The sequence below is a fragment of the Diabrotica virgifera genome, chromosome 7, assembly GCF_917563875.1.
Source record: "Diabrotica virgifera virgifera chromosome 7, PGI_DIABVI_V3a".
NCBI classification, from domain to species: Eukaryota; Metazoa; Arthropoda; class Insecta; order Coleoptera; family Chrysomelidae; genus Diabrotica; species Diabrotica virgifera.
In genome coordinates this window covers 150,403,758-150,429,412 of record NC_065449.1, presented here as the reverse complement: position 1 = coordinate 150,429,412, position 25,655 = coordinate 150,403,758, and the positions used below count along the sequence as shown (strand labels likewise).

General features: G+C 32.3%; 1 protein-coding gene and 1 long non-coding RNA gene across 4 annotated transcripts in view; one reads left to right on the top strand and one right to left on the bottom strand.

Moving 5' to 3' along the window:
* The window catches only part of LOC126888307 (zinc finger protein ZFP2-like), a 35,897-nt gene extending 11,892 nt beyond the window's left edge, over window positions 1-24,005 (top strand). The window contains exons 3-5 of one of the 3 annotated variants that reach the window (XM_050656437.1): window positions 11,060-11,191; window positions 18,932-19,168; window positions 22,312-24,003. In XM_050656437.1, coding sequence (XP_050512394.1) covers window positions 11,060-11,191; window positions 18,932-19,168; window positions 22,312-23,462 — 1,520 coding nt within the window. In that variant the 3' untranslated portion in view covers window positions 23,463-24,003. Of the gene's footprint in view, window positions 1-11,059; window positions 11,192-18,931; window positions 20,490-22,311 lie in introns of those variants that run through there. The other 2 variants (XM_050656438.1, XM_050656436.1) reach the window with 2 other exon arrangements.
* LOC126888310 (uncharacterized) lies at window positions 4,398-6,297 on the bottom strand. Its single transcript, XR_007699503.1, has 2 exons — window positions 5,844-6,297; window positions 4,398-4,680 (listed from the first exon to the last, which is right to left on the bottom strand). It is a non-coding gene; the product is annotated as an uncharacterized LOC126888310 (long non-coding RNA).
* Window positions 24,006-25,655: the final 1,650 nt, after the last annotated feature.

Genomic DNA, 25,655 nt, shown 5'->3' with positions numbered 1-25,655 from the left:
CTTCATCTTGATTTTGCTGGCCCATTTTTAGGCTTCATGTGGTTAATTGTAGTTGATGCACATTCAAAATGGCCAGAAGTAGCTCGAATGTCTAAAACTACAGCAGGGTTAACAATTAAATGTTTACGTAGTATGTTTGCTAGATTTGGACTGCCCGAGCAGATGGTCACTGACAATGGTCCTCAGTGGATTTCAGAGGAATTCAGTAGTTTTTGTAAAAATAATAATATAAGGCATATTTGTACTGCTCCATACCACCCAGCCAGTAATGGTCAAGCTGAGCGGGCAGTTCAATCTTTTAAGAAAGCTTTGTTATCGAGTAAGTTTGATTCTGATGAAACTGAGCAGAGATTGTTATCGTGGTTGTTAAGTTATAGAACAGCCCCACACATATCAACAGGCAAGGCTCCTTGTGAACTTATGTTTGGAAGAGTATTGAGAACTCGTTTATCTGTAATTAAAGATTCTGTTTTAATTCCAAAACAGAATATTAATTCAAAGACTGTTAAGCAGTTTTTGCCTGATGATCATGTGCAAGTTTCAATGTTTGACGGTAAGCAAAATTGGTTGGAAGGGAAGGTGGTAGAGCCGATTGGTAATGTCATGTATAAAGTAAAAACACAGAAAGGCGACCTTGTAAGAAATGTTACTCAGATGTTACCGATTCGAAAAACGGATGCATTAGATAACAAGGAAATGGCAACAGAAAATGCTGATACTCAGTTTATTAACAATAATCCTAATTCAGAAAATGACAATTTCGAACCGGCAACGGAGAGTGATAGTTCGATAAAACCACTTGTCATAAGACGTAGTTCTAGGGTACCAATACCTAGACAAATGTTAGATTTGTAAAGATAGGTAAGCTGTAAGATTAGTGGGGAGGAGTGTGGTGTAGTGTACACGTCTAGGGCGGACAGTAGACACCCCTCTCTCCCGGTTGACCGTCGCTAGTATTAGTTTTCAGTTGTAATATAAAGTAATAAAGGAATATTAAGTATTACTAATTAATTATTAATTTAACATTACACATTACATAGAAGATGTAACAGTTTTAAATACTGAATTTAAGTTTTTTTAATGTTCCGTAATATGTAATTATAATTTAATCTAAAAATCTTAGCGCCATCTACACGATAATTGTGAAAGTATCCGAAGTAAGAAATTCATATTTTATCAATAGAACGTCAAAATGATTAGCAAAATCTTAAAAAAATCGATTACAATTTAATTAATTTTTTGCGTTGTAAATGTTAAGCGATAACAATTAAATAATAAATTTAAAAATTACCGGTGAAAGATAATTCCAGTAATCCGCTAGGAGCGCCACCAGCGAAGCTCAGCGTATATGCTCAAGGTCCCTATTCGCTCCGAGCGTTAACAAAGTGTCAAAGCAAAATCGACCGACCTGCTCATGGTGGCGGTTTTTTGAAATTTTATAAGGACGCTTTGTGTATGTTTAAATGAGACATTTAAAAAAATGCCGTGTCACGCTAGTGATTTTATGTATTAATATAAACAGAAAATAAAAACGCACTTAATCTGATATAAATTCTTCACTTCCAATATTGATTATCAGTTTGATTTTGTTTACATAACCTCACTATCGCAGTTTATGTCAATACATCATTATTAACGAAAAAGAAAATATTTTAGTTGCACTATAAATTACAGTATAAATTAATAACTAATGAATTCTAACAATTGTATTCGGTTATTATCACTACAAAATAAAATATTCAAGTTTAACAAAATAACCCCATAAGACTCAATGTTAAAACGTCCTTACAAAATCTGATAGCATGTCACGTGACTGTAAGTAGAGGGGAGACGCACGGAGCCAATCAAGGTTCATAGATAGGGGTTAGGTTATCTCATAACTATGTGGGCGGAAGCGAGAGGGAGGGGAATGCCTACGTCACTCGTACGACAAAGTCAAGTTTGACAGTTGTTTGTGGTTATATTTCCGTATATTTTTGTGGAATTTTCTTGTAATATCGTTTATTTGTTTAATATTTGTTGAGTTTTTAAGCATATAAGGACAATATTACTATAATTACTTATTTGGGTCCTATACAAAGGCAGTAATGACTTGTGAAGTGTGTTTTCGTAACCGTGTAAAGTTAGCTTAAAAATTATAATATTACACATAATAATATGTAGTTTTGTATGTTATAATAATAAAACATTTTTTAGATGAGTAGTGGTAACATTTGTAGCATAGCTATATGTAAAAGCAACTCCAAAATTCCTGAACCAGATGGAAACAAAATAATGCTTTTGGACATTTCCCAAATACTTTAACATTATCAAACAATAATGGATAATAAAATGTTACAAGATAAATGGGCCTCTAAACATAAGAAAATAGGTAGCAAACATTTCCTCGTGTCTGAATATGTTAATATTATGTTACGTCTTTTTTATATTTTAACCTAATAATAAATTATTTATATTATTCGTTCTTTTGTTGTTGCATACCACCAAAAATGATAAAAGTGCTGCACATTCCACGAAAAACATAATAAGTAAGTATTACCTACATATTAGTATTTTTGATTTTAAACTTTTTCTTCTATTTTTTTGGATTTTTGTGCTAATTAAATTGTTTTCTCCATTTAAAACACACATAATAAGTGTTAAATGAATTCTAGTTTTTTGTTAGCAGACTATTGATTTTTAAGGGAAAAATTGATATAATTACCAATATAAGAACCACTTAATATACCTATACCCAAGAAAATCTCAAAATATATTGCAAAACTTAAGTTTTTGAACCTTTTATTAGCATTGACTCTTATGGCAATTTTAAAATTGTCGTACGGATGACGTATTCCCGCCTTTAAAAAGCCAGCCTTTGATTGGTCTACAGTTATGAGACAACCTACGCCCTAATCTATTAACCTTGGGAGCCAATACCATAGGTTGTATGGTAACTTTGACATTGACAAATGAAATATTGTCATTGTGACGTCACCCAGACGATCAATTTTACGAATTGTTTGTAAACATAATAGGATACGTGGTTTGGAGGCTATATTTTGTTATTAAATATCGTTAGTGTTTAAATTTGTGTTTATATCTTGAGATATAATGTATCTATAGATATCATTAAGGCCCGGTCTTTTCACCTCCGAATAAATAGTTAACCGGAAGTTTATCTGACAGATAAAAAAAGTAGCGTCTTTTCACTCTGGAATAAAGTTATCCGGCAGATAAATTGACGTTAAATATCAAATATTTAACTGCCGAATAAAGTACCGAATAAGAAGTTATCTGGCAGATAAACTTTGATTTTCGTATATTTCATGGTTTCTGATTACCAGGAAACTAAAAATATAACCTAAAATCTTGTAGGTCTGATTGAATTTATTGCAAAAGTAAAATTTTGTTCTTTCTAAAAATTCTCAATCACAAATTTTATGTTATTTTGTTTTTATACATACCTACCTACTGTAATTTTTTAAGCAGAGTTATTAGATATTAAATTAAAGATGGGTTATAATTTGAAAAAATTATAATAGGTATGTATTATTGTATACCTACAAATGAAAACAAGTTGTAAAAAATAAAAATAGAATAGTTTCTTATCCCATCATTTCTTTGAATTGCCAACTATTTTACGATTCCAAAATGAAGGTATTGATATATGTAGGTAGTAACTAGAATTATGTATGCACATGGTTCTCAGAAACAGTAGATGATACCTACCTTGAAAAAAAGCTGCTGTTAAGTATCCAAAACATACTGGGTGTATCATGAAATTCTAAAAAAATAGAATATAGGAAGACTGATTTTATATTCTGACAATTTCGTAATACTCCCCGGATATGTTTTAAATAGGTACCTTCTTACTAATATTTTTTGTGCCAAATATAAGTAATTCTGTATTATTGCTGTTTAAATTCAGATCATAGCAATGGGTTGTTACTTGGAGATTCTGATTGTCCACTGAAGCCATTTTTAACGAGTCCGCAAATACATCCCTTTTTGTATATAGCAGAAAACAAAACAATTACATTGATTCAATTGTCCTATCTTACACTGAAGCAATATATTTATAACATAGAGAGAGATGAAAATGAATTGCTAAGTATAGACCAGGAATAAGCTAAATTATTGAATTTACTGAAGTTATGATGTTTGATAACCTTATAAAAATTTTTGTGTTAAGCTTGTCACGCACGGGGAACTATACTAAAATATATCTCATATCACTCACTATAGTAATGAGTGAGGCTGCATACACGGAACTATAATGTATATTATGGTTCCGTTTATGCAGGCTCACTCATTATTATAGTGAGCAATATGAGATATAATATATCTATTATAGTATACCTCCTGGTCAGTACCAAGCTTTATGGGGAAATAGAAGGATCATTAATATACATGTATAATTTTTTTATTCTTTATTTAATTGTCCTTTGTATAATTTAATTATTAAATTTAATAAATCAATGAATTTTTGTCTCTTCTGCCCTTTCATTTTCTCTGGCACGCTTGTGTTCTACCCTTTCCTCCTCTTTTTCTATCTGAAGCAATTGAGCTATGTTGAGTATTAGCGTTGTTCTTTCTTGTAATACATTCTCTAGTTTATTATTGGTAGCTTATTTCTGGAACTAGCTTTTTCTATGAGAACACAGGATTCCATCTTCTAGGTGTTTGTCATATCTGTAACTAATTTTTTTTTATTTAGAAAAGTGAAAGATATCTACTAACAAATATTAAAATTAGGTTTTATTCTTGTTTTTGGGATTCTTCAATTTACCATGTAAATTATCCAATCTTTAAAATATTGTGTTTTGATATACATAGTTGGTTTATCCCTAGTTTACTATTTAATATACCAGTTGGATGGATTATAAATCTGTAGCGTTTTGACAATGATTGATATGTCCATCTAGAATAATTTTTCAGGAGGGCATTTTGAAAGTTTAAATCATGTTTTGTCAACCCAAAAACGAAAAGTAATCAACATAAGAAATCAAGTAATATATCAAGTTCTGGCCTACCTAATATAGTAGAATCCCGATTATCCGTGCTCCTCGGGACCGAAGGTGGCACTGATAATCCGAACATGTATTTCTTATGTATAATAAGTACGTATACACATACATATTATGTACCTACCATAAAAAGATAACAGAAAAAATAAATCTTTCATTATGAGTCTCTCTTTCGTCATATAGAGTTTCCGTTAAGTGATTTACAATGACGCTATGTTGATAAAACCTCAAAAATGCAACTTGAGTAATAGAAAATCATAGCACGGATAATTAGGGTTCTACTGTAAGTTAAAAGGGGACATGTGGGACAAAGGGGGTTTTACCTTCATCATACACATACCAAACTATACCAACTTGAAGAAATGTTACTAAATAGCATATCAAGCAAATAATCTCATTATGGCTAAAGTCAGACGTAACATCAAGTTTTGCCATACCACTACAGAAATATAGTATTGAATTTAAATAAAAGTTTTCCCCACATTAACAAATTTTTACATCATTGAACAGTTATTAGGTTTGTTCTAGCATCAGTTTCAAATGGTTTGAAACCATCAGCGAATAGTCGACCAGCACGAGTAGATAGGGGATAGCACTGGTGACTGTATTATGTTCTCTCACTGAGCAACTAATTGCTGACGGTTTCTGACTAGTTTGACTGTTTGCTAGAACAAACCTAATATTAATAATCATATAATATGTACATATATAATTATGTAAACAAAATTACCACTGCATCTGTTTCATTAGCTAGCTTGTCTTTATTTAAACTTGTCTTTGTCTTCTATTTTACATACAAATCAACAGTTTTTCTCTAATTTAAAATGGATTTACCTCTTGTTCAAGCTCTCCAGTAAACTATTTCAGCATAATCAATGTTTTCTTTCTAAAACAATATTGTTGTCTGATTAAAATATGGAAATGTATTTCCAAACCTTATGATTAAGTTGTAACTAAACTAAGTTAAGTTGTGACTAAACCTATTAAGTTGTAATTCTGTGATTACATTTCCTTCTTCCAAAATGGAAATAAAATCGATAAAATCATCTTTGAATCTAATTATGTTAGGTTAAGTTAAAGCTGAAATTATAAAAATAAACATAAAAGTCAGGTGTGTTCGGAATCCAAACTTACTTTTAAGCTTATCTACCGGATAACTAACTGGAACATAAATTGACGTGAAAAGACGGGTACATTTTATCTAGCGAATAAATATTTATCCTCCAGATAGCTAACTGCCAGATAAGAGCATATTTATTCGGAGGTGAAAAGACCGGGCCTAAGTGTTTTTAGTATAATAACTTAAACCCAAAACTCTTTTACAAGAAGTGTTATATACGTTGACGCCTAGCCCTATTTCTTTCGCATTTTCTTTAAGCTCCACATACAGTTCTGTAATATCTCTTGTGGTTCTTCACATCAAGTTTACATCATTTGTGTACGTTACAATCTGCTTAGACTTATTGAACAATATATCATAATCATATATCTAATTAAGTCTATAGATAATAGATCTATTATATGTACCTAATTGTTTCATAAAAAATTATAACTAATATTGCAGTCATCTGAAGATCGTTTGAATAAACAATTATAAAGTAAATGAATATATAAAATGGGGAAAATTCCCTTTATTGCACTGAAATTGTATTTTTTTATAATTTTCTGTTAATGTAAAACTTCACAGGTACCTATTGAATGGAATCATAATGTTTTAATAGTTTTAGATATAATCCAGTACCTAACGTAATCAGATGCTCTTATGTTAAACTTAAGGGAAAAACTACTAATTTTGATAGGTACATAAATCTTTAGTTGAATCTCTTTTTCACCATGGTTTACATGTTAGAAGGAATTTATAATAATGTACTACATGCACTATCCCCAATTCAAAATGATTATATACCTACTCAAAATCATTTAAAAAAGTAAATTGTATTCAACCCATTATTAATATACCTAGGATATTTGAATGCTTTAGTCCCATATATAAACACAAGAAAGAATCTACTTCTGCTTTAATTAAGTAGTAATGCTATTCTACTGCATATATTTAATTGCAATTATATTCTATGATTTTTGTAGCTCTACAGGTATCTACCACAGTTTTTAAAGAATATATTAAATAAATAGTCATTAAAAATCCAAACGTATTTTTTTTAAATATACATATATATTTTCAATCATTAAAAACATTCCTACTTTCCGAGTTCATTTCAATGAGTGAAGTGAATGAATTTGAATGCAGCATTCTGGGTGACGTCACTCCCGCCATTAGATTCTCGACGCTGATTGGTGGAAAGTTACCATGCAACCTGTCTATTTATGAACCTTGGTATATGCTGACAATATTATATTCGGCTGAGTGCGTTGTAAGACAAAGATAGATTTGGAAAATATTACCACAGCATTATGTTCATTTTTTTCGAATCCTGAAAAACCAATAAATATTTTTGAAAAATTTAAACGCAGAATGAAAGAGTAAATTATTACCGAGGGCCGAAAGTCCCTTAGAATAAATAAAAAGTTTATTTTGAATGAGATATTTGAAATTAAAAATCATACTAAATTTTCTCTTAGTTTTTCACCCCTGTAACTTATTAAAATAAACATTATAGAAGTTCTCAGGGACTTTCGGCCCTCGCTAATAACGTAATCTTTCACTCTGCGTTTAAATTTTTCAAAAATACTTATTAGTTTTCTCAGGATTTGAAAAAAATGAATCCCCATTTAAATAGCATTGCAGCCGAAAATACGTACCAATCCTCTTAAACACACCGCGTCTTATGCCTTATCCTGTGTAAATGTATACGAATTCTTAAACTAAAATCAATTTTACTCGAATGTGATGTCTCTGCAGATACAGCGTTTTGGCTAAGCACGGCAGTACACACCTGATGATGGTGTCAGTGTGTCAGTCCTAGATGATTTTATTTAGGAGCTCCAGAACTAGATTTTCTTCTGGAACAATCTCTAAGGGTAACAGCGCTGCCGATCATTTCAGTTGATAAATTGCCTCTATTGAAACACAAATATCACATGCTACGGTAATATATGAACAATATACATTGTGAGTTACTTTTAAACCATATTTTTTACTTCAATTTTTCAAGAAGTTTAACATTGACTACTTGCACAAAGCCCACTGTATGCACAGAATAAACTAAAGAAACTTAGCAATCAGTAAACTACAAACAGATACTGTTGCAAATATGTTATCCCCTTTACCTTTGAACGCTAAACAAGCTCAGAAAGAACACATTCAATTTTTTTTTCCAATTTAGTGATTTATTTGGCAATGTAAAGATCTTTTTTGCTGGCACTGTAAACAGTGTAATGAAATAAGTACTTATTATCTTTATTTGTTTATTTATTTAATATGCTCTACACTCTACAGGCCTTGTAGACCTAGGGCTTTACAACTTTACAATTACAATTTTACATAATACAAATGACAATACAGTTGAGTCCGCGAGTCTTCACCCGTGCGTCATTAATACCTGGTGAGATAAAACACATACTTTTTATTTAGCATCATTCTCTTGCACGCATGAAATTAATGACAAACCAGCTGCCGCCTGTTATTTAAGTAAAAACACATGTTATTTTTATGAACGATTAAGACTCAGTGTATTGAAAAGAGATAGGTACAAAGAAAGACGATTGGGGATGTCTTCACATATTTTAAGTACAATTTCTGACGTTTTGGTTTGTTTACTTTTGTGGCTGTCAGTTTGTTGAATTTTTTGCTGTTATTTTGTCGAGTTTTTGCATTTTGAAGTTTTTATAGTATACAAACAGTTGTTTTCACAACTAATTTTATATTGGAGTTAGAAATTTTGTGATAAGTTTATGTTATTTTAAGACAAATTTTGACGACGTCATTGTTGACACAGTTGAATGCTTGTGTTTAAGGTTCCGCCAAAGTGAATAAAATTACAAAAAGAAAATATGTTATTGAATTTTTTTATAAATTTTTATATATTTATTAATCAATGATAATAAAATAATTTATTAAACTACTTCAAATGTAGCTGTAATGATGCACCAAAATTTTAAAACAAAACTTAAATTTGACATTCTATTTATTTGATAACGTCAAATTTTATAATAACCCGTGATCAGAATAATATCCATTTGCCGTTGCGTTCAATAAATTTCCGACTTATTTCGTATGCTTTAAATGATGACGCACGGGTAAAGACTCGCGGACTCAACTGTACATGCTAATGTCTTATTATATAATTTTATTTAATGTCTATGTAAAAAGTGCTGTAGAATGTTTCTCCACTGTATCCTATTTTTCGCCTTCTCTTTCCAGTCTGTAATTTCCATTGATCCTATATCTTCCTGAAACTTTTGGTGGTCTACCTCGTCTCCTTGTCCCAACTGGTCTTCTTAGCAGTACTTTCTTTGGTATTCTTACCCTATCCATCCTCTCAACATGACGTGCCCACCTGATTCTTTTTGCTTTTGTGTATCTTGTTATACTTGGTTTCTTGTAAAGCATCCTTAATTCTTGATTGGTTTTTCTTTGCCAACCGTCTGCCATATTTTTTCCCCTGAAAATAGTCCTCAGTACCTTACGTTCCCACCTCTCTATCATTTCTTCTTCTGTTGTGTTTAGCACCCATTTCTCACATCCGTAGATGACTGTTGCTCTTATTACGGTTTGGTATATTCTGGTTTTTGTCTTTCTCGATACATACTTTGATTTCAGCTATTCTGTGCAATTTGTTCATTTTGCTCATGTTCTTTTTTGTCTATTATGACACCTAGAAATGTAAAATGCTGTACTCTTTTAAATTTATACTCTTTTCCATCAAACGCTGTTAACTTTATCATATCTTCAGGTTCTCTTTCTGTGTTGCCTAGCACCATATACTTCGTCTTTTCTTCATTTATTTCTAGTCCTATTTTTTTATTTCTAGGCCAAATTGGTAAAATAAAGCAGCAAATAGGAGAGATTCTAAAGGAATAGTAAACCAAGCCATGGGCCTGCTAAACTATATATAATTTTTTTCGCCTTCTCATATGATTTTCTTTAATTCGTTATTTGTTTTTGCTAGCAGTGTAAGGTCATCGGCGTAGCCCATGCATTGATGCTCCATACAGTAGATTGTTTCCTGCGTTTCTATTCTGCTGTTCCTTAAATTATTTCCAAAACCAGATTAAATAACACTGTTGATAGAGGGTCACCTTGTCTAAGTCCTTTTTTGACTACAAACTCTTCCGAGTTGTGACTGTTCCACACTATTTCGTTGCTTGTCATATTTAAGGTCATTCTTATTAGCTTGATTAGTTTTTCTCGTATTTTCAGTTGCCTGAGTCCTTCGAACATTTTTTTTTATCAATTTTATCATAAGCCTGTTTAAAATCTATGAATAGTGCATATAAAACCATTTTATGTTCGTAGCAGGTTGTTTGGATTTCTTTTATGTTAAATATTTGTCGGTCGTCGATTTGTTATGTCTAAAGCCTTGTACTCCCCTATTAGTTTCTATGCATACACCTCTAATCTTTCTCTCACAATCGTAGCAAATATCTTATAGCACATATCAAGCAGAGCAATACCCCTGTAATTTTGCACCATCATTGCATCTCCTTTTTTATGTAATGGGATTATCCAGGCTCTGGCCTACTCTTCAGGCATCTTTTCTTCTTTCCATATAAGTTCTTTCAGTTCATACACCTTTTCCAGTAGTTTTATTCCCCCTGCCTTCAGCATTTCTGCACTTATTTCATTTGACTTGGACTTTTATTGTTGTTCAATTTGTTTACAACTCTTTGCACTTTGTCTTTGGTTATTTCGGCTATTTTTATATCTGTTTCCTCTGTTCTGTGTTCGTCTTCTCCCTGATCTTCTTCATCACTGTTTAATAATGTTTCAAAATACATTTTCCATTCTTTCATAACTTTTTCTGGTTCACTTAGTAGCTTTTTTTCTATGTTCTTTATGTAACTTTTTTTACTTTGGTAACCTTTTTCTACTTTTTTTACCTCTTGATAAAATGATCGTATTTCATTGTTTTTAAAATTTAACTTATTAGCTATGGAAGTAAAAGTTGAAACTAAGGATGAGTTTGCAGAAGATGACCAAAGATGTATAGAAACTCAGCCGACTACATCCCTAGATCTCAAAGACCTGAATACTGAAAAATGTGAAGATAACTTAAACTTAGGTAAGAGAAGTAATAGAAAAGTTTTTTTTTATAGATTTCATTTAATCTATAATAGGGAACTTGGACATTTTTGTTTTATTACACAATATTGTTCAGTTTTGTGTAAAAATAAGATTTCCAATGGCTGAAAGACTTTGGTCGATGGCCTTTTGGTACATAGTATCAATAAGTTGTAATTCTCTCTCTAAGATTTTAAAAATTTCACGCCTCAAAACCTCATAATAATTTAGAAGTACAAATTTAACATCGTCTCTGTATTTAAATCATTCCAAACAATCGAAAAAGCGCACGAACTCTTGTGACACCATATCATAATATTGTATAATGACAATTCTCATCATGACAATATAAAAATATATATAAGTTTGTTTAGATTTGAGTTTAATACAGTTTTTGAAGAGATAATATTGAGATATCCTCGACGAAGTACTAGGGAAAGTTGTCCGAAGTGCATCTCTACACACTCGTTCAAATTCGAGGAACACATTCACGCGGGGATAGACTAACTTCGAGTCATTTGACTCGGTCGCAAAAACCGACACAGAATAGTAGCCCGAGGCGAAGCGAAGTCGCATGAAGTACATGTCTACACTCGCTGCACTCTCTACACTACGTATTCGCTGAATTTCGATCAACTTCGGGAGTAGTATAGTGGACGTTTCACATTAGCTGGACTGATGTCTGTCTCATTATAGCACATGCGTTTACATTGTAAGAACCCATTATCATCATAATCGCAATTTTGAATAAACGGGACTTATGTCCTTTTTGAAATAAGCGATTCAATTATAGATCATGGCTTAGTGTGACCAGGTCCAATTCAGACAATCCTGGACAAGGCTGAAAAAATACCTGAAATCCGGGACTTTTCAATGAAAATCGTGCCATTTTTTTTAGAAGACTTCTTCTTCTTCTTTGTACTTTATAAATAGGCTCAATGCCTGTTTTACTTCGGTTTTTGGCCTCAATCGACATTGTCTGACCATTTTTTCCTTGGTCGTCCCAATGATCTTCTTCCATTTGGCGATTTGTCTCTTGGTATTCGTACTATTCTATTTTCTGTCATTCTTTCTATGCGTTGATTCCATTCCATTTTTCTTCTTTTGGTCCACATGTTTATTTCTTCTATACATCTCGCTCGTATTTCCTCACTTCTTACTATGTCTCTTAGAGTTTGGTTTGTTATTTTTCGTAAGACTTTCATTTCTGCTGTTTCCAGCAGTCTTTGTGTTTTCGACGTATATGCTCTTGTTTCCGCTGTATACGTCATTATCGGTCTTATTCATTTCCTGGTTTTCGTTTCCATTGTGAGGTATTTGTTTCTCCAGATTGTGTTGTTGAGACATCCTACTGCTCTGTTCGTCATGTTCACTTGTTTTTGTACTTCTTTTTCCACTTTTCCGTAGCTTGACAGTTTTATTCCCAAGTACAGTAGAACCCCGATTATCCGTGCTCCTCGGGACCGGAGAAGGCACGGATAACACAGCCCAACAAAAAAATTGTCTTGCTGCCGAAAAGAAATCAACTGATTTTGGTTAATTCATATGTGCTGATTCCAAAAATACAAACCTTTTCTTTGTATCAGCTCTAGTTTTCGAGATATAACATACTCATCAAATACTTAAATATTCTTGCATTTCTGTATATTCCTCCACTATAATTGCACTATATCTTTTTCCTTTTTTTTTGTCGACAAGATGATATGGTATTTTGTAACAATAAAAGGAGTGTTATAGAAAAAAAGTGTGTGTCGGAGTATATGTTACTGGCCAAACCCGATTTCAGGATAACTATTTTATCCTGATATAAATACACACACTTCAGGCCAAACTAGTTTATCCTGACATAAAGACGCACACTTCAGGCCAAACTAGTTTATCCTGAAGTGTATGTTTTTATATCAGGATCAACTAAACTGCGCATCATAGAAAACGGGCACCCTAAAAAATCAGTAATTTTTGAGATCGCGTATCTCCTAAACCTGTTGTCCGATTTAAGTGATTTTTTGAATATGTTATAGGCTTATTCTTTGTCAATATCCCTGTAATAATATTTTTGCTAAACAGGTAACTTTTCATTGTATACCGAGTGTACGAATCAAACTGTGTTTTTTTAAACTTTTTTTAAACTAAATCCTAGCATTTATAAAATACTGAAATTAAAACTCAACTATAGCCTCAGGTTTTCTCAACATTCTGTTTTTTTATTCATTCGCTTATGTTGGATAATACAAAAGTTAGGTGCTTTAACAACTAGCCATGTTATTTTTCAGTACAGGGTGTTTCTAAACAAGTACGATAAACTTTAAGGGGCAATTCTGCATTAAAAAATAATGACAGTTTGCTTTATAATCGTATGTTCGCAAATGCTTCGTTTCCGAGATACGGGATGTTGAATTTTTTCTTACAAATTGACGATTTATTTATTGCTTTAAAACCGATTGAGATATGCAAATGAAATTTGGTGAGTTTTAAGACGTAGTTATTGCACATTTTTTGACATACAATTAAGAATTTTATATTCACCATTGGCGTGCATACGGGTAATATGATCGCTCATATTACCCGTATGCACGTAAATAGTGAATGTAAAATTCTTAATTGTATGTCAAAAAATGTGCAATAGCTACGTCTTAAAACTCACCAAATTTCATTTGCATATCTCAATCGGTTTTAAAGCAATAAATAAATCGTCAATTTGTAAGAAAAAATTCAACATCCCGTATCTCGTAAACGAAGCATTTGCGGACATAAGTTTATAAAGCAAACGGTCATCATTTTTTCATGCAGAATTGCCCCTTAAAGTTTGTCGCACTTATTTACAAATATCCTATATTGATGAAGAACATGACTAGTTGTTAAAGTAGATAACTTTTATATTATCCAACATAAGAGAATGAATAAAAAACAGAATGTTAAGAAAACCTGAGGCTATAACCTTTTGGGGTTAAGTGGAAGAATATTTTTGTTGTGTCTTAGAACACAGCAAAAATAAACTTCGCTCTCTACTTTAGAGAATGTACAGTTTGTTATACTTATTATTTTTTGGAAATAAAAGTCGGTTTATTATTATTATAGTTGGGATTTAATTTCGGTATTTTATAAATGCTAGAATATTCCACAGGATGTTGCGAACTTTGAGAAAAAAACACAGTTTGATTCGTACACCCGGTATACAATGAAAATTTACCTGTTTAGCAAAAATATTATTACAGAGATATTGGCAAAGAATAAGGCTATAACATATTCAAAAAATCACTTAAATCGGACAACAGGTTTAGGAGATACGCGACCCCAAAAATTACTCATTTTTTAGGGTGCCCGTTTTCTATGACGCGCAGTGTAGTTTAGTCTAGTCTAAACCAATTTACTCTAGCCGAAAGTAAATGATTACAGATTGGTTGCTGATTTAAACGTAAGTTTAGAAGACAATATTAAGAGTTGTAAGACATTTAAGTATTTAGGGTAAATGATAAACCGAGAGGGCACTTGTATGAAAGATATAGAAATGAAAATAGTACGGGAAAAACAAGCCACGAAAGCACTCCATGGAGTGATATAGAAGAACACTCTAACTAAAGAAAACAAAAAAGGATTTTTCAGGGCATAGGGCTGAATGTTACCCTACAAGAGCGGAAGAATGTACAGTGACAACAATAATACGAAATAAAATACGAATTGGAGTTTATGAGGTGTCTACAAATCACCAGGTAGGATAGAATAAGAACAGAGGAAATACAAAACAGAATAAAAGTAAAATGCTCAATTACAAAAAAGTTGTGGTAGTAAACGTAAAGCCGTGAAATAGTACGGGCATGTACAAAGAATGCCGAGGCACAGGTGGCCAAAAGATTACTGGACTGGGACTCGCGGGGAGGAAGGCCTGCTGTGAGATGGAAAACTCACATAGAAAATGTTATGGTAGATAGAGACCTCAGAGATGGCGACTGGGAGAATAGAGTGCTATGGAAGACGGAAAACTACAAACTCATAATGGGAAAAACCCAAGAAGAAGAAAGTAATTAGTGATGTTTTGGAGAAAACATCATCCTTTTAATTATCCCCAGGATAAACTAGTACCCCGTACTAGTTTATCCTGAAGTGTGAGTCTTGATTATATCAGGATAAACTAGTTTGGCCTAGGACAGACTAGTTTGGCCCACGCGCGATAGGACAAACTAGTTTGGTCTAGGCCATACTAGTTTATCCTAACGCGTTTAGGACAAACTAGTTTCACCTAGGCCAAACTAGTTTGTCCTGAATTCGGGTTTGGCCGGTAACATATACACCAGATCTCTGGCGTCTTTTTATCGACAGTTACAAACGAAGTTTAAAGTGTGTCATATACATAATGGCAACAACTATGGAAGTATACCAATTGGGCATTCTACAAAAATGAAAGAAGAATATAAAACAATATCGCTGGTGCTAAAACACATCAATTATATGATCAACATCAGTGGGCGATCTGTGTTGATTTTAAGATGATGAACTTTCTTCTGGGACAACAAAGTGGCTATACAAAATATCCTTGTTTCCTGTGTCTTTGGGATAGCAGGGCTAAGAACCAACACTGAAGTAGAAGAAAATGGCGTTCTAGAGATGCTTTAGTAAAGCTATTCCAGGTCAAATCAACACATCTAATTTACCAACCCTCTTCAGATTTGGTTATAATTTGGAATACTTATAGTGACTAATAAGGGAAACAAAAATACAAAATTTTAAATTTTTATCTCAAGACGTTTCCGAAATATATGGTTATGTAAAATTTTCCAAAAAGGTCCAAAACACCACGACTGTACTTTATTGGAATGGTTGTAGCAGCGGACCTGATTGATCTAGAATGCTGGGAGAGGTGTCATTTTGCAGCATTTTTAAAGCTCTTTACAGTGATATATACAGCATAATTTTATGATAAACAAGTTTTTCTCAAACAATAAAATATATTTTGAATTAAGTTTTTTTCCAAAAAGTACATCATTTAAAATTTTCATAATATTCCTACAAATACGTTACTGTTGTTAATAACATATTTATAAAAATTTTATTATGGGATGGTGATGGGTTCAACATAAAAAAAATAAATTTCACACATACAGTATGGTGCAAATGAAAGCAATAAATTCGTAATGTCGCAAACTGGCGACTTTAAGGAAAATCCCGAAACAGGTCGATTTTTAGTTTTAAATTGCAATTTTTTGGCATATATATCATACTAGTGACGTAATCCATCTGTGCGTGATGACGTAATCGATGATTTTTTAAATGAGACCATAGGTCGTGTGTTAGCTCATTTGAAAGGTTATTTAATTCTCTGTTCAGTAATATAAACAATAACATAATTATTTATACAGGGTGGCAAAAAAGTTTTTTAAATTAAATTAATTGACAAAAAAAATAATGTATGTACCTAATTTATGTGTTTCTGGCAACAGTAAAATGTAATTAAATAAATTACATACAATCTTCTTTTTTTGTCAATTAATTTAAATAAAAAAACTATTTGCCACCCTGTATAAATAAATATTATTGTTTATATTACTGAATAGAGAATTAAATAGCCTTTCAAATGAGCTACCACACGACCTATAGTCCCATTTAAAAAAATCATCGATTACGTCATCACGCCCAGATGGATGACGTCACTATTATGATACATATGCCAAAAAATTACAATTTAAAAATAAAAATCGACCTGTTTTGGGATTTTTTCTAAAAGTCGCCAGCTTGCAACATTACGAATTTATTCCTTTTATTTGCACCATACTGTATGTGTGAAATTTATTTTTTTATGTTGAACCCATCACCATCCCATGATAAAATTTTTATATGTTATTAACAACAGTACTATGTATTTGTAGGAATATTATGAAAATTTTAAATTATGTACTTTTTGGAAAAAAATTTAATCAAAATATATTTTTTTTGTTTGAGAAAAACTTGTTGTTTATCATAAAATCAAGCTGTATATATCACTGTAAAGTGCGTTAAAAATGCTGCAAAATGACGCCTCTCCCAGCATTCTAGCTCAATCAGGTCAGGTTCTAAAACCATTCTAATAAAGTATTGTCGCGGTGTTTTGGACCTTTTTGGAAAACTTTACATAACCATATTCCGGAAACGGCTTGAGGAATAATCATCCACTATGAGTACTCTAAATTTTAACAAAATCTAAATAGGTCAGGAAAAAAATTAATTCAAAGTGTGTTGATTTGACCTGGAATAGCTCAGTAAGGAAAAGCTACCGTAGGTAACGAAGCATTGGTCGACCGAGGGAAAATAATGTTACCTCCGTTACATATTAAACTAGGGCTGATGAAACAATTTGTAAAGGCTCTAGACCAGAATCGTCCTTGTTTTGAATACTTGTCCAGCAAATTCCTTACACTTAGTAAAGAAAAATTTAAAGCCGGAATATTTTATGTGTCTCAGATACGACAACTTTTCCCAGATAATCTTGGTGACCTTAGTGAGGAACAAGGGGAACGCTTCCACTAAGATATCAAAACGATGGAAGAGAGTTATCAGGGGAGATGGGACACTCACATGATGGCGGATTACTGCTGGAGTCTTTAAAGGGACCGTCATTTTAAAGCTTTTGCAAGAAAATCATAGAAAAGGAAGTTTTTAGGTGACGCCAAATAACATATTTGTGCTGCGATGCCGGTTACGTTAGATGAAAAGTTAAGTTTTTTTGGCAGATATATGTAATGATTTTTGTAAATATATTGTTATACAATAAATATCTTACTTTTTATTCGTGTTTTGTTTGTTTGATGGGTAGCAGCACTTCATGTAGGTAGGTAGTGCTACGTTAAGTTACCCTATATGTTAGAAATGTGATCTGTTGTCGTATTTTCTGAAAAAGATCTGATGGAGCAAATCTGGTGGCATTTTTAGATTCAGCAGACCCAAATTAGGATAAACAGTAAAAAAAATCCGGCATCAAATTGTGTGTTTACCAGTGTAATTGAAAAGCACGGATACTCCGAACATGTATATATCTTATGTATAATACATATGTACGTATACACATACATAGTATGTACCTACCATAAAAATATAACAGATAAAATAAATCTTTCATTATGAATCTCTCTTTCGGCATATAGTTTTCGTTGAGTAATTAACGATGACGCTATTTTGATAAAACCTCAAAAATGCAATTTGAGTAATAAAAAACCATAGCACGGATAATTCGCACCCGGATAATCGGGGTCCTACCGTTTCCATCACTTGTTCTATTATTTTGTTATTTACTACCAATTTACATCGTCTCGGTTCCGCTGATATTACTATCGATTTAGTTTTCTCTGTTGAGATCACCATGTTATATATGAGAGCCGTGTCTTCGAATTCTTTAGTTAATCTTTGTAGGTCATCTTCATTTTTACAGACAATAGTTAAAATACAGAAGACAATAATTTAAATGCAGAAAGGAAAAGAAGTCTATTGTTTTAGTTTTCGTAGAACTATAATACCACGATAAAAAATTCATGCGTTTTGGATATGGCATTAGTATTACACTCTAGAAATTGTCGACTTTTTTTCGTCCCACCAATTCAATTTTATGTGAATTCTTAGAAGAATAACGTATTCAGAATAATTACAATTTTACCAAAACGTTGAAAATTCGGATAGCCCGGAAGCCTTGTCCGGGACACTACTTCGTAATTCGGGCCATGTCCCGGATTTTTCGGGCTAGTTGGTCACACTACTTATATTAGAAATTTTGTTTTAGGGTTTCCACAAGAGAACACATTGGAAGTTATGAATGTAGATTCAATTGATAAGAAACGATCTATGAGTAGACCTGTTGAAGAAAAAATATTAAACTATGAAATTTGTGCTAAACAGTTTGCAAAAGTTCACACTGGAGAAAAACTTCACAAGTGCAAAATTTGTTTTAAGCAGTTTTCTCTAGCAGATAATTTGAAAAAACATTTGAGAGTGCACACTGGGGAAAAACCTTATAAGTGTAAGATTTGTTTCAAAAATTTTTCTCAGCAAATTCATCTGAAAGTCCATATGCGTATTCACTCTGGAGAGAAACCTTACAAGTGTGACATTTGTTGTAAGCAGTTTTCCCAAACAAGTCCATTGAAAACACACATGAGATCCCACACTGGAGAAAAGCCTCACAAGTGTGATATTTGTTTTAAGCAGTTTCGTACCTCTAGCAATTTGAAACAACATGTGAACGCGCATACTGGAGAAACGCCTTACACGTGTGAAATTTGTTTGAAGCAGTTTTCTCGTAACATTAGTTTGAAAAGTCATTTGAGAATACACTCTGAAAAAAGTCCTTACAAGTGTGAAGTTTGCTTCAAAAATTTTTCTCAGCAATCTAACCTGAAAGTCCATATGCGTGTTCATTCTGGAGAGAAACCTTATACGTGTGATATTTGTTTTAAGCAATTTTCCCAAACAGGTCCATTGAAAACACATATGAGCTCTCACGCTGGAGAAAAACCTCACAAGTGTGATATTTGCTGTAAGCAGTTTTCCCAAACAAGTCAATTGAAATCACATATGAGATCTCACACTGGAGAAAAACCTCACAAGTGTGAAATTTGTCTGAAACAGTTTATTAACACAAGTAATTTGAAACAGCATTTGAGCGTGCATACTGGAGAAACGCCTTTCACGTGTGAAATTTGTTTGAAGCAGTTTTCTCATAACAGTAGTTTAAAAACTCATTTGAGAATACATACTGAAGAAAAAGCTTACGAGTGTGAAATTTGTTTCAAGCAGTTTAGTAGCTCTAGCAGTTTGAAACAGCATTTGAGCGTGCATACTGGGGTCAAACGTTACAAGTGTGAAATTTGTTTTAGGAAGTTTTCTACAGCAGGAAATTTGAGAAGCCATATGAAAGTGCACACTCGAGAAAAGCCTCACAAGTGTGAAATTTGTTTTGAGCAGTTTATTGAATCAAGTAATTTGAAAACTCATTTGGAATTGCACACTGAGGTAAAATCTTACACGTGTGAATTTTGCTTTAAGCAGTTCACTAGAGCAGATGAGTGGAAAAAACATTTGAGTATGCACTCTAGACAAATACCTTCAAGCGCTATGGAGTTTGCTCGAGCATACCATTTGAAACGTCCTTTGAGAGTGTACTCTGGAAAAAAATGTAGTACTGTAGACCAGGAGTCACCAAATGGCGGACCGCGGTCCGCATCCGGACCGTAGGCTAGTTTTGTGCGAAATTCAGAATATAGTGTTTGGTAATTTTGAAAATTTTTGATAGTGAGATTGTGTACTATGTCTATGTGAAATAAAAAATGTCATTTTTCTTACTGATAATTTAATTTTGTAAAGGGTTTTCCCCTTATTGTTATACTACTCTGGGCTAATTAGCAAAATACAAGGAAAAGTTATTTACCAGCAATTTTATTGCTGAACAGCACACCATTTGAAACGTCCTTTGAGAGTGTACTCTGGAAAAAAATGTAGTACTGTAGACTAGCGTGAAGCTGTATGAATACAACAACAAGACACGTCATGACAACCGCGTTTAGGCTATTTTCGCCTCTTCACGGAATGGGGATAAAAGACATTTTGGAATGTTTTTAATTTTTATTTTTTTATATGTGTCCCACTACCATTGGATGTGATCGACCTATGTTCTAATCATTTATTTTCTCGATATATACGCAACGGCTATGAAAATCATAAATATTAGAAGAGGTATTATAAAGTTTTACTTCCCTTGTTTTGTTAGTGTTATCACTGGAACTCACATCCCTTTCCATGTCCTGGTCTGGAAAACGTCGGATCACTTAAATCGCACATTTACGTCTCATTGTTATTTTCATCCCCCATTAGGGGAGGTAAAAATCATTTAATTTTTACCACAAATCCAAATATTTTACCAATGTGTTTACACAAAATTTAAGTTAACTGATTTTTAATTACCGCAAAAATGTATCGCTTAATGGAGTTTTAAGCACCAAAGGAACGTTTGCTCTCTAAAAGGATTCCAAAAATTTCATATTTTTAACATGTACACTTGTAATTGTCAATAATTCTGTGGTGTCAGGGTAAAAGTTCTTCAGTCAAGTTTTGGTCATTTTGAGTTAAGTGAACAAACGGATAGATTGTGATCTTCGTGGGTAAAACAATCCGTAAATAAAGTCGTTTACAACGATTAAAGCATACCGAATATACGGTTTAAATAATAATATAGTCAAATCTTGCGATTTCAAGAATGGAATCTCAATAGGATGATTTCTGACTTACGAACTTTTACCCCGACACCACAGAATTATTGTGTTTTTTTGTGTTATCATTCAATATTCTGTGTTTGAATATTACAGGTCATGTGGTACAAGTCAACAGGTACATAATGGGTTTGTGTGGTGCTTCTCAGAGGCTTTGTTCGGTGCGACATAAATGACAGTAAAAAAGGTATGCCCGTGATACATGTACATTTGTAATATTTACTCCAGTTGTTGATAGATGGCGCTATAATCGGAAAAGAAACGATTTAGGTATTTATTCAATATTTACCTGTTACATATCTATGCGACTATAATAAGTGCTTTTCAGTCTTTCAGTGTGTCATTAATGACGTGATATATGCTTTTAAGAATGAGAGAATCATAGCACGACATTTTAGTTAAATCTGACAGTTGACAGTATAAAAACAAATCAATTGTGTTTATTCCATTTAGACCCTGTCTTTTCACCTCCGGATAACTAGTTATCGGGAATTTTATCTGGTAGATTACATGTAAATCTGTCAAATAAACTTCCCGATAACTAGTTATTCGGAGGTGAAAAGATCGGGCCTTGGAAAAAGATATGTTCTTTGGTTTGTATAGTCTTACAAATTGTACAGATTATAGTCGTATACATAAATCATTTTTTGTTCGATTATAGCGCCATTTATCACCAACTAGAATAAATATTATAAATGACTTTAATCATGATCATGGACGCACCTTTTTTCTGTCACTTCCAACTTAATGCGTTAGAAAGAAATCAAAAAACTGTGACGCACTGAAAGATGTCTCTGAGAAGGAGTATAGTTAGCTATTTTTTCTAATTTATGTAATTAACTAACCATCTATACCAAGCATTTTCTAAAATTCCTTTGATCTTTCGTTTATATTTTAGGTCTTTCTTACAAGAAGAACCGAATGGAAATGATGAAAATTTTACCTGAAGATTCATTTACTATAAACCAGATAAGTTTGAAATCCGAAGAAGCGACAATAAATAATTCTATTTGTTCTAAAGATTTTAATTACAGAAGTAATGTAAACGAACATATGAACAACGAAACTGGAGAAGGACTGGAGAAGAACAAATGTGAAATATGTTTTAAGCAGTTTAGTACCTCAAGCAGTTTGAAACGGCATTTGATCGTGCATACTGGAGAAAAGCATCACAAGTGTGAAATCTGTTTAAAGCAATTGTCTCACAAAAGTCATTTGAAACGACATATGAGAGTGCACACTGGGGAAAAACCTTGCCGGTGTGAAATTTGTTTCAAATCATTTACACAAGCATCCGATTTGAAAATGCATCTGAGAGTGCACACTGGAGAAACGCCTTACAAGTGTGAAATTTGTTTGAAGCAGTTTTCTTATAACGGCAGTTTGAAAACTCATTTGAGAATACATACTAAAGAAACTCCTTACAAGTGTGATATTTGTTCTAAGCAGTTTGCTCAAGCAATTAATTTGAAAACACATTTGAGAATGCACACTAAAGAAACTCCTTACAAGTGTGCAATTTGCTTCAAAAATTTTTCTCAGCAAACTCACCTGAAAGTCCATATGCGTGTTCACTCTGGAGAGAAACCTTATACATGTGATATTTGTTGTAAGCAGTTTTCCCAAACTAGTCAATTGAAAACACACATGAGATCTCACACTGGAGAAAAACCTCACAAATGTGATATTTGCTTTAAACAGTTTAGCAGCTCTAGCAGTTTGAAACAGCATTTGAGCGTGCATACTGGAGTCAAACGTTACAAGTGTGAAATTTGTTTTAGGAAGTTTTCTACAGCAGGAAATTTGAAAAGCCATATGAAAATGCACACTCGAGAAAAGCTTCACAAATGTGAAATTTGTTTTAAGCAGTTTTCTCAGAAATGTAATATGAATTATCACATGAACATTCATACGAGAGAAACACCTTACAAGTGTGAAATCTGTTTTAGGCAGTTTACTAGAGCAGATAAGTTGAAAAGACATTCGAGAGCGCACACTAGACAAATACCTTCAAGTGCTATGGAGTTTGCTCGAGAGCACACCATTTGAAAAGTCCTTTTAGAGTGTATACTGAAAAAAAATGTACTGTAGACTAGCGTGAAGCTGTATGTATACACCAATAAGACACGTCATGACAACCGCGTTTAGGCTATTTCGCCTCTTCGCGGAATGGGGATAGAAGACATTTTGGAATGTTTTTAATTTTTAGTTTTTTATATAAAGTGTGTCCCACTACCATTGGATGTAATCGACCTATGTTATGATCATTTATTTTCTCAATATATACGCAACTGCTATGATGATCATAATTATTAGAAGAGGCATTATAAAGTTTTACTTCCCTTGTTTTGTTAGTGTTATCACTGGAACTCGGAACCATTTCCATGGAAGTATTAAGTAAATTGTATTCTATTTCTAATGGTTTCGCCCAATACAAATGCAATATCCACCAATTGTTCGGTTGAAAAATTAAAATTTAAATATAAAAAATTGTTACAAAAATTTCAACTACAAAAGTATTACCAGCTTTTGTGACACCAGTAAATACTGTTTATATTAAGAGGAAACAGTAGCGATCAACAGGTAGCGAAAACGCGTTCCAAGATTGCAGCTGTAGTTTTGAATATTTTTTCGTGATATTTGGCACACGTATTCGTAATATAAATAATGGCGGTACAGAGCCCAATTTGAAAAATATATTGATATGTGGAAATTACTCTGTAATTAAATACAATATTAAAAAAACGAGCCTGTACCGCCATTAAGAAGAACAAAAAAATACACTTTCTTCAAATAAACTTTTTTATCCGATACCTAGATTTTGTGTGATTTTGGAACTACTAAAATTTTTTATTTCATTAGTAGTTCCAAAATGACACAAAATCTAGGCATCGGATAAAAAAGTTTATTTGAAGAAAGTGTATTTTTTTGTTCTTCTTAATGTCGGTACAGGCTCGTTTTTTTAATATTGTATTTAATTACAGAGTAATTTCCACATATCAATATATTTTTCAAATTGGGCTCTGTACCGCCATTCTTTATTATATTACGAATACGTGTGCCAAATATCTCGAAAAAATATTCAAAATTACAGCCGCAATCTTGGAACGCGTTTTCGCTACCTGTCGATCGCTACTGTTTCCTCTTAATAAATAATTTGGCTAATACATTTAACATTGATTTGTTTCAAAGCATACTTTTAATTATTATGTTCTGAAGATGTAAGTAAATTTAAAAGGTAAATTAAAAGTTTAACTGATCTTATTCGTAAATAAAATATAACTAACAATTAATTTGGTACAGGAAAGTTGCTGCGGCAGAAAAATAAAAAGGATAGATTTAAAATTTGTTTGTTTATTTAATTTAATAACTAATTTATGCATTCATTCATTATTATGTAAAATATTTTTTTGTAAAATAATTTAAAGCTATTAAATTCAATTGAATTGTACTAGCATACGATTTATTTTAATGTTTAATTACGTTTTTATTTTCATATTTGATATTTTATTGTATGTTTCTAAAACCAGATTATAATTATTTTTTTTTGCAAAAAAATGTTTTAATAAAAAATCCGCAAGAACATAAAATCTATAGTTTTTTAAAAATATCTACAAATCGAAACATGCCAGGTACATACAACCTTATACCAAAAGAAAGGTTGTAATATTTACTACAAAATGCAATACTAATATACAAGGTGTCCCATTTAAAAAAAATGAGAAAATTTTGTATTTGCAAATAGTGATCACACTGTATATTTTATGGCTAAAAGTAAAATATATTAAATTATTTAAAAATGACACTATTATAAAAACTTTGACCTATCACTTAAATTTTTATTACCTTGTAAACATCTATAACCCTATAACTATTACCATTTTTCTCAATAAAGTAAATATTTCGAAAATTATTAACTTTAAGCCTATAAGACCTTATACAAATTTTTCATATTTGTAAATAATATATTCAAAAATGATTTAATATATAGGGTGTTCCATTTAAAAAAATACAACTTTGGTTCATACCGTCGTTCTGACTCACCCTGTACAATCGAAAATAATTTTAAATCATAGACGTCTTTGATACACATTAGTTTTGTAATAAACATTTTTTTGTATATCTCATAGTTTAGCCGTAATCAAAGAAAACCAGAGGTTTGGCGCACCCTGTACGCAACAGCTATGGCAATGATAATTATTAGAAGAGGTATTATAAAGTTTTACTTTCCTTGTTGTGTTA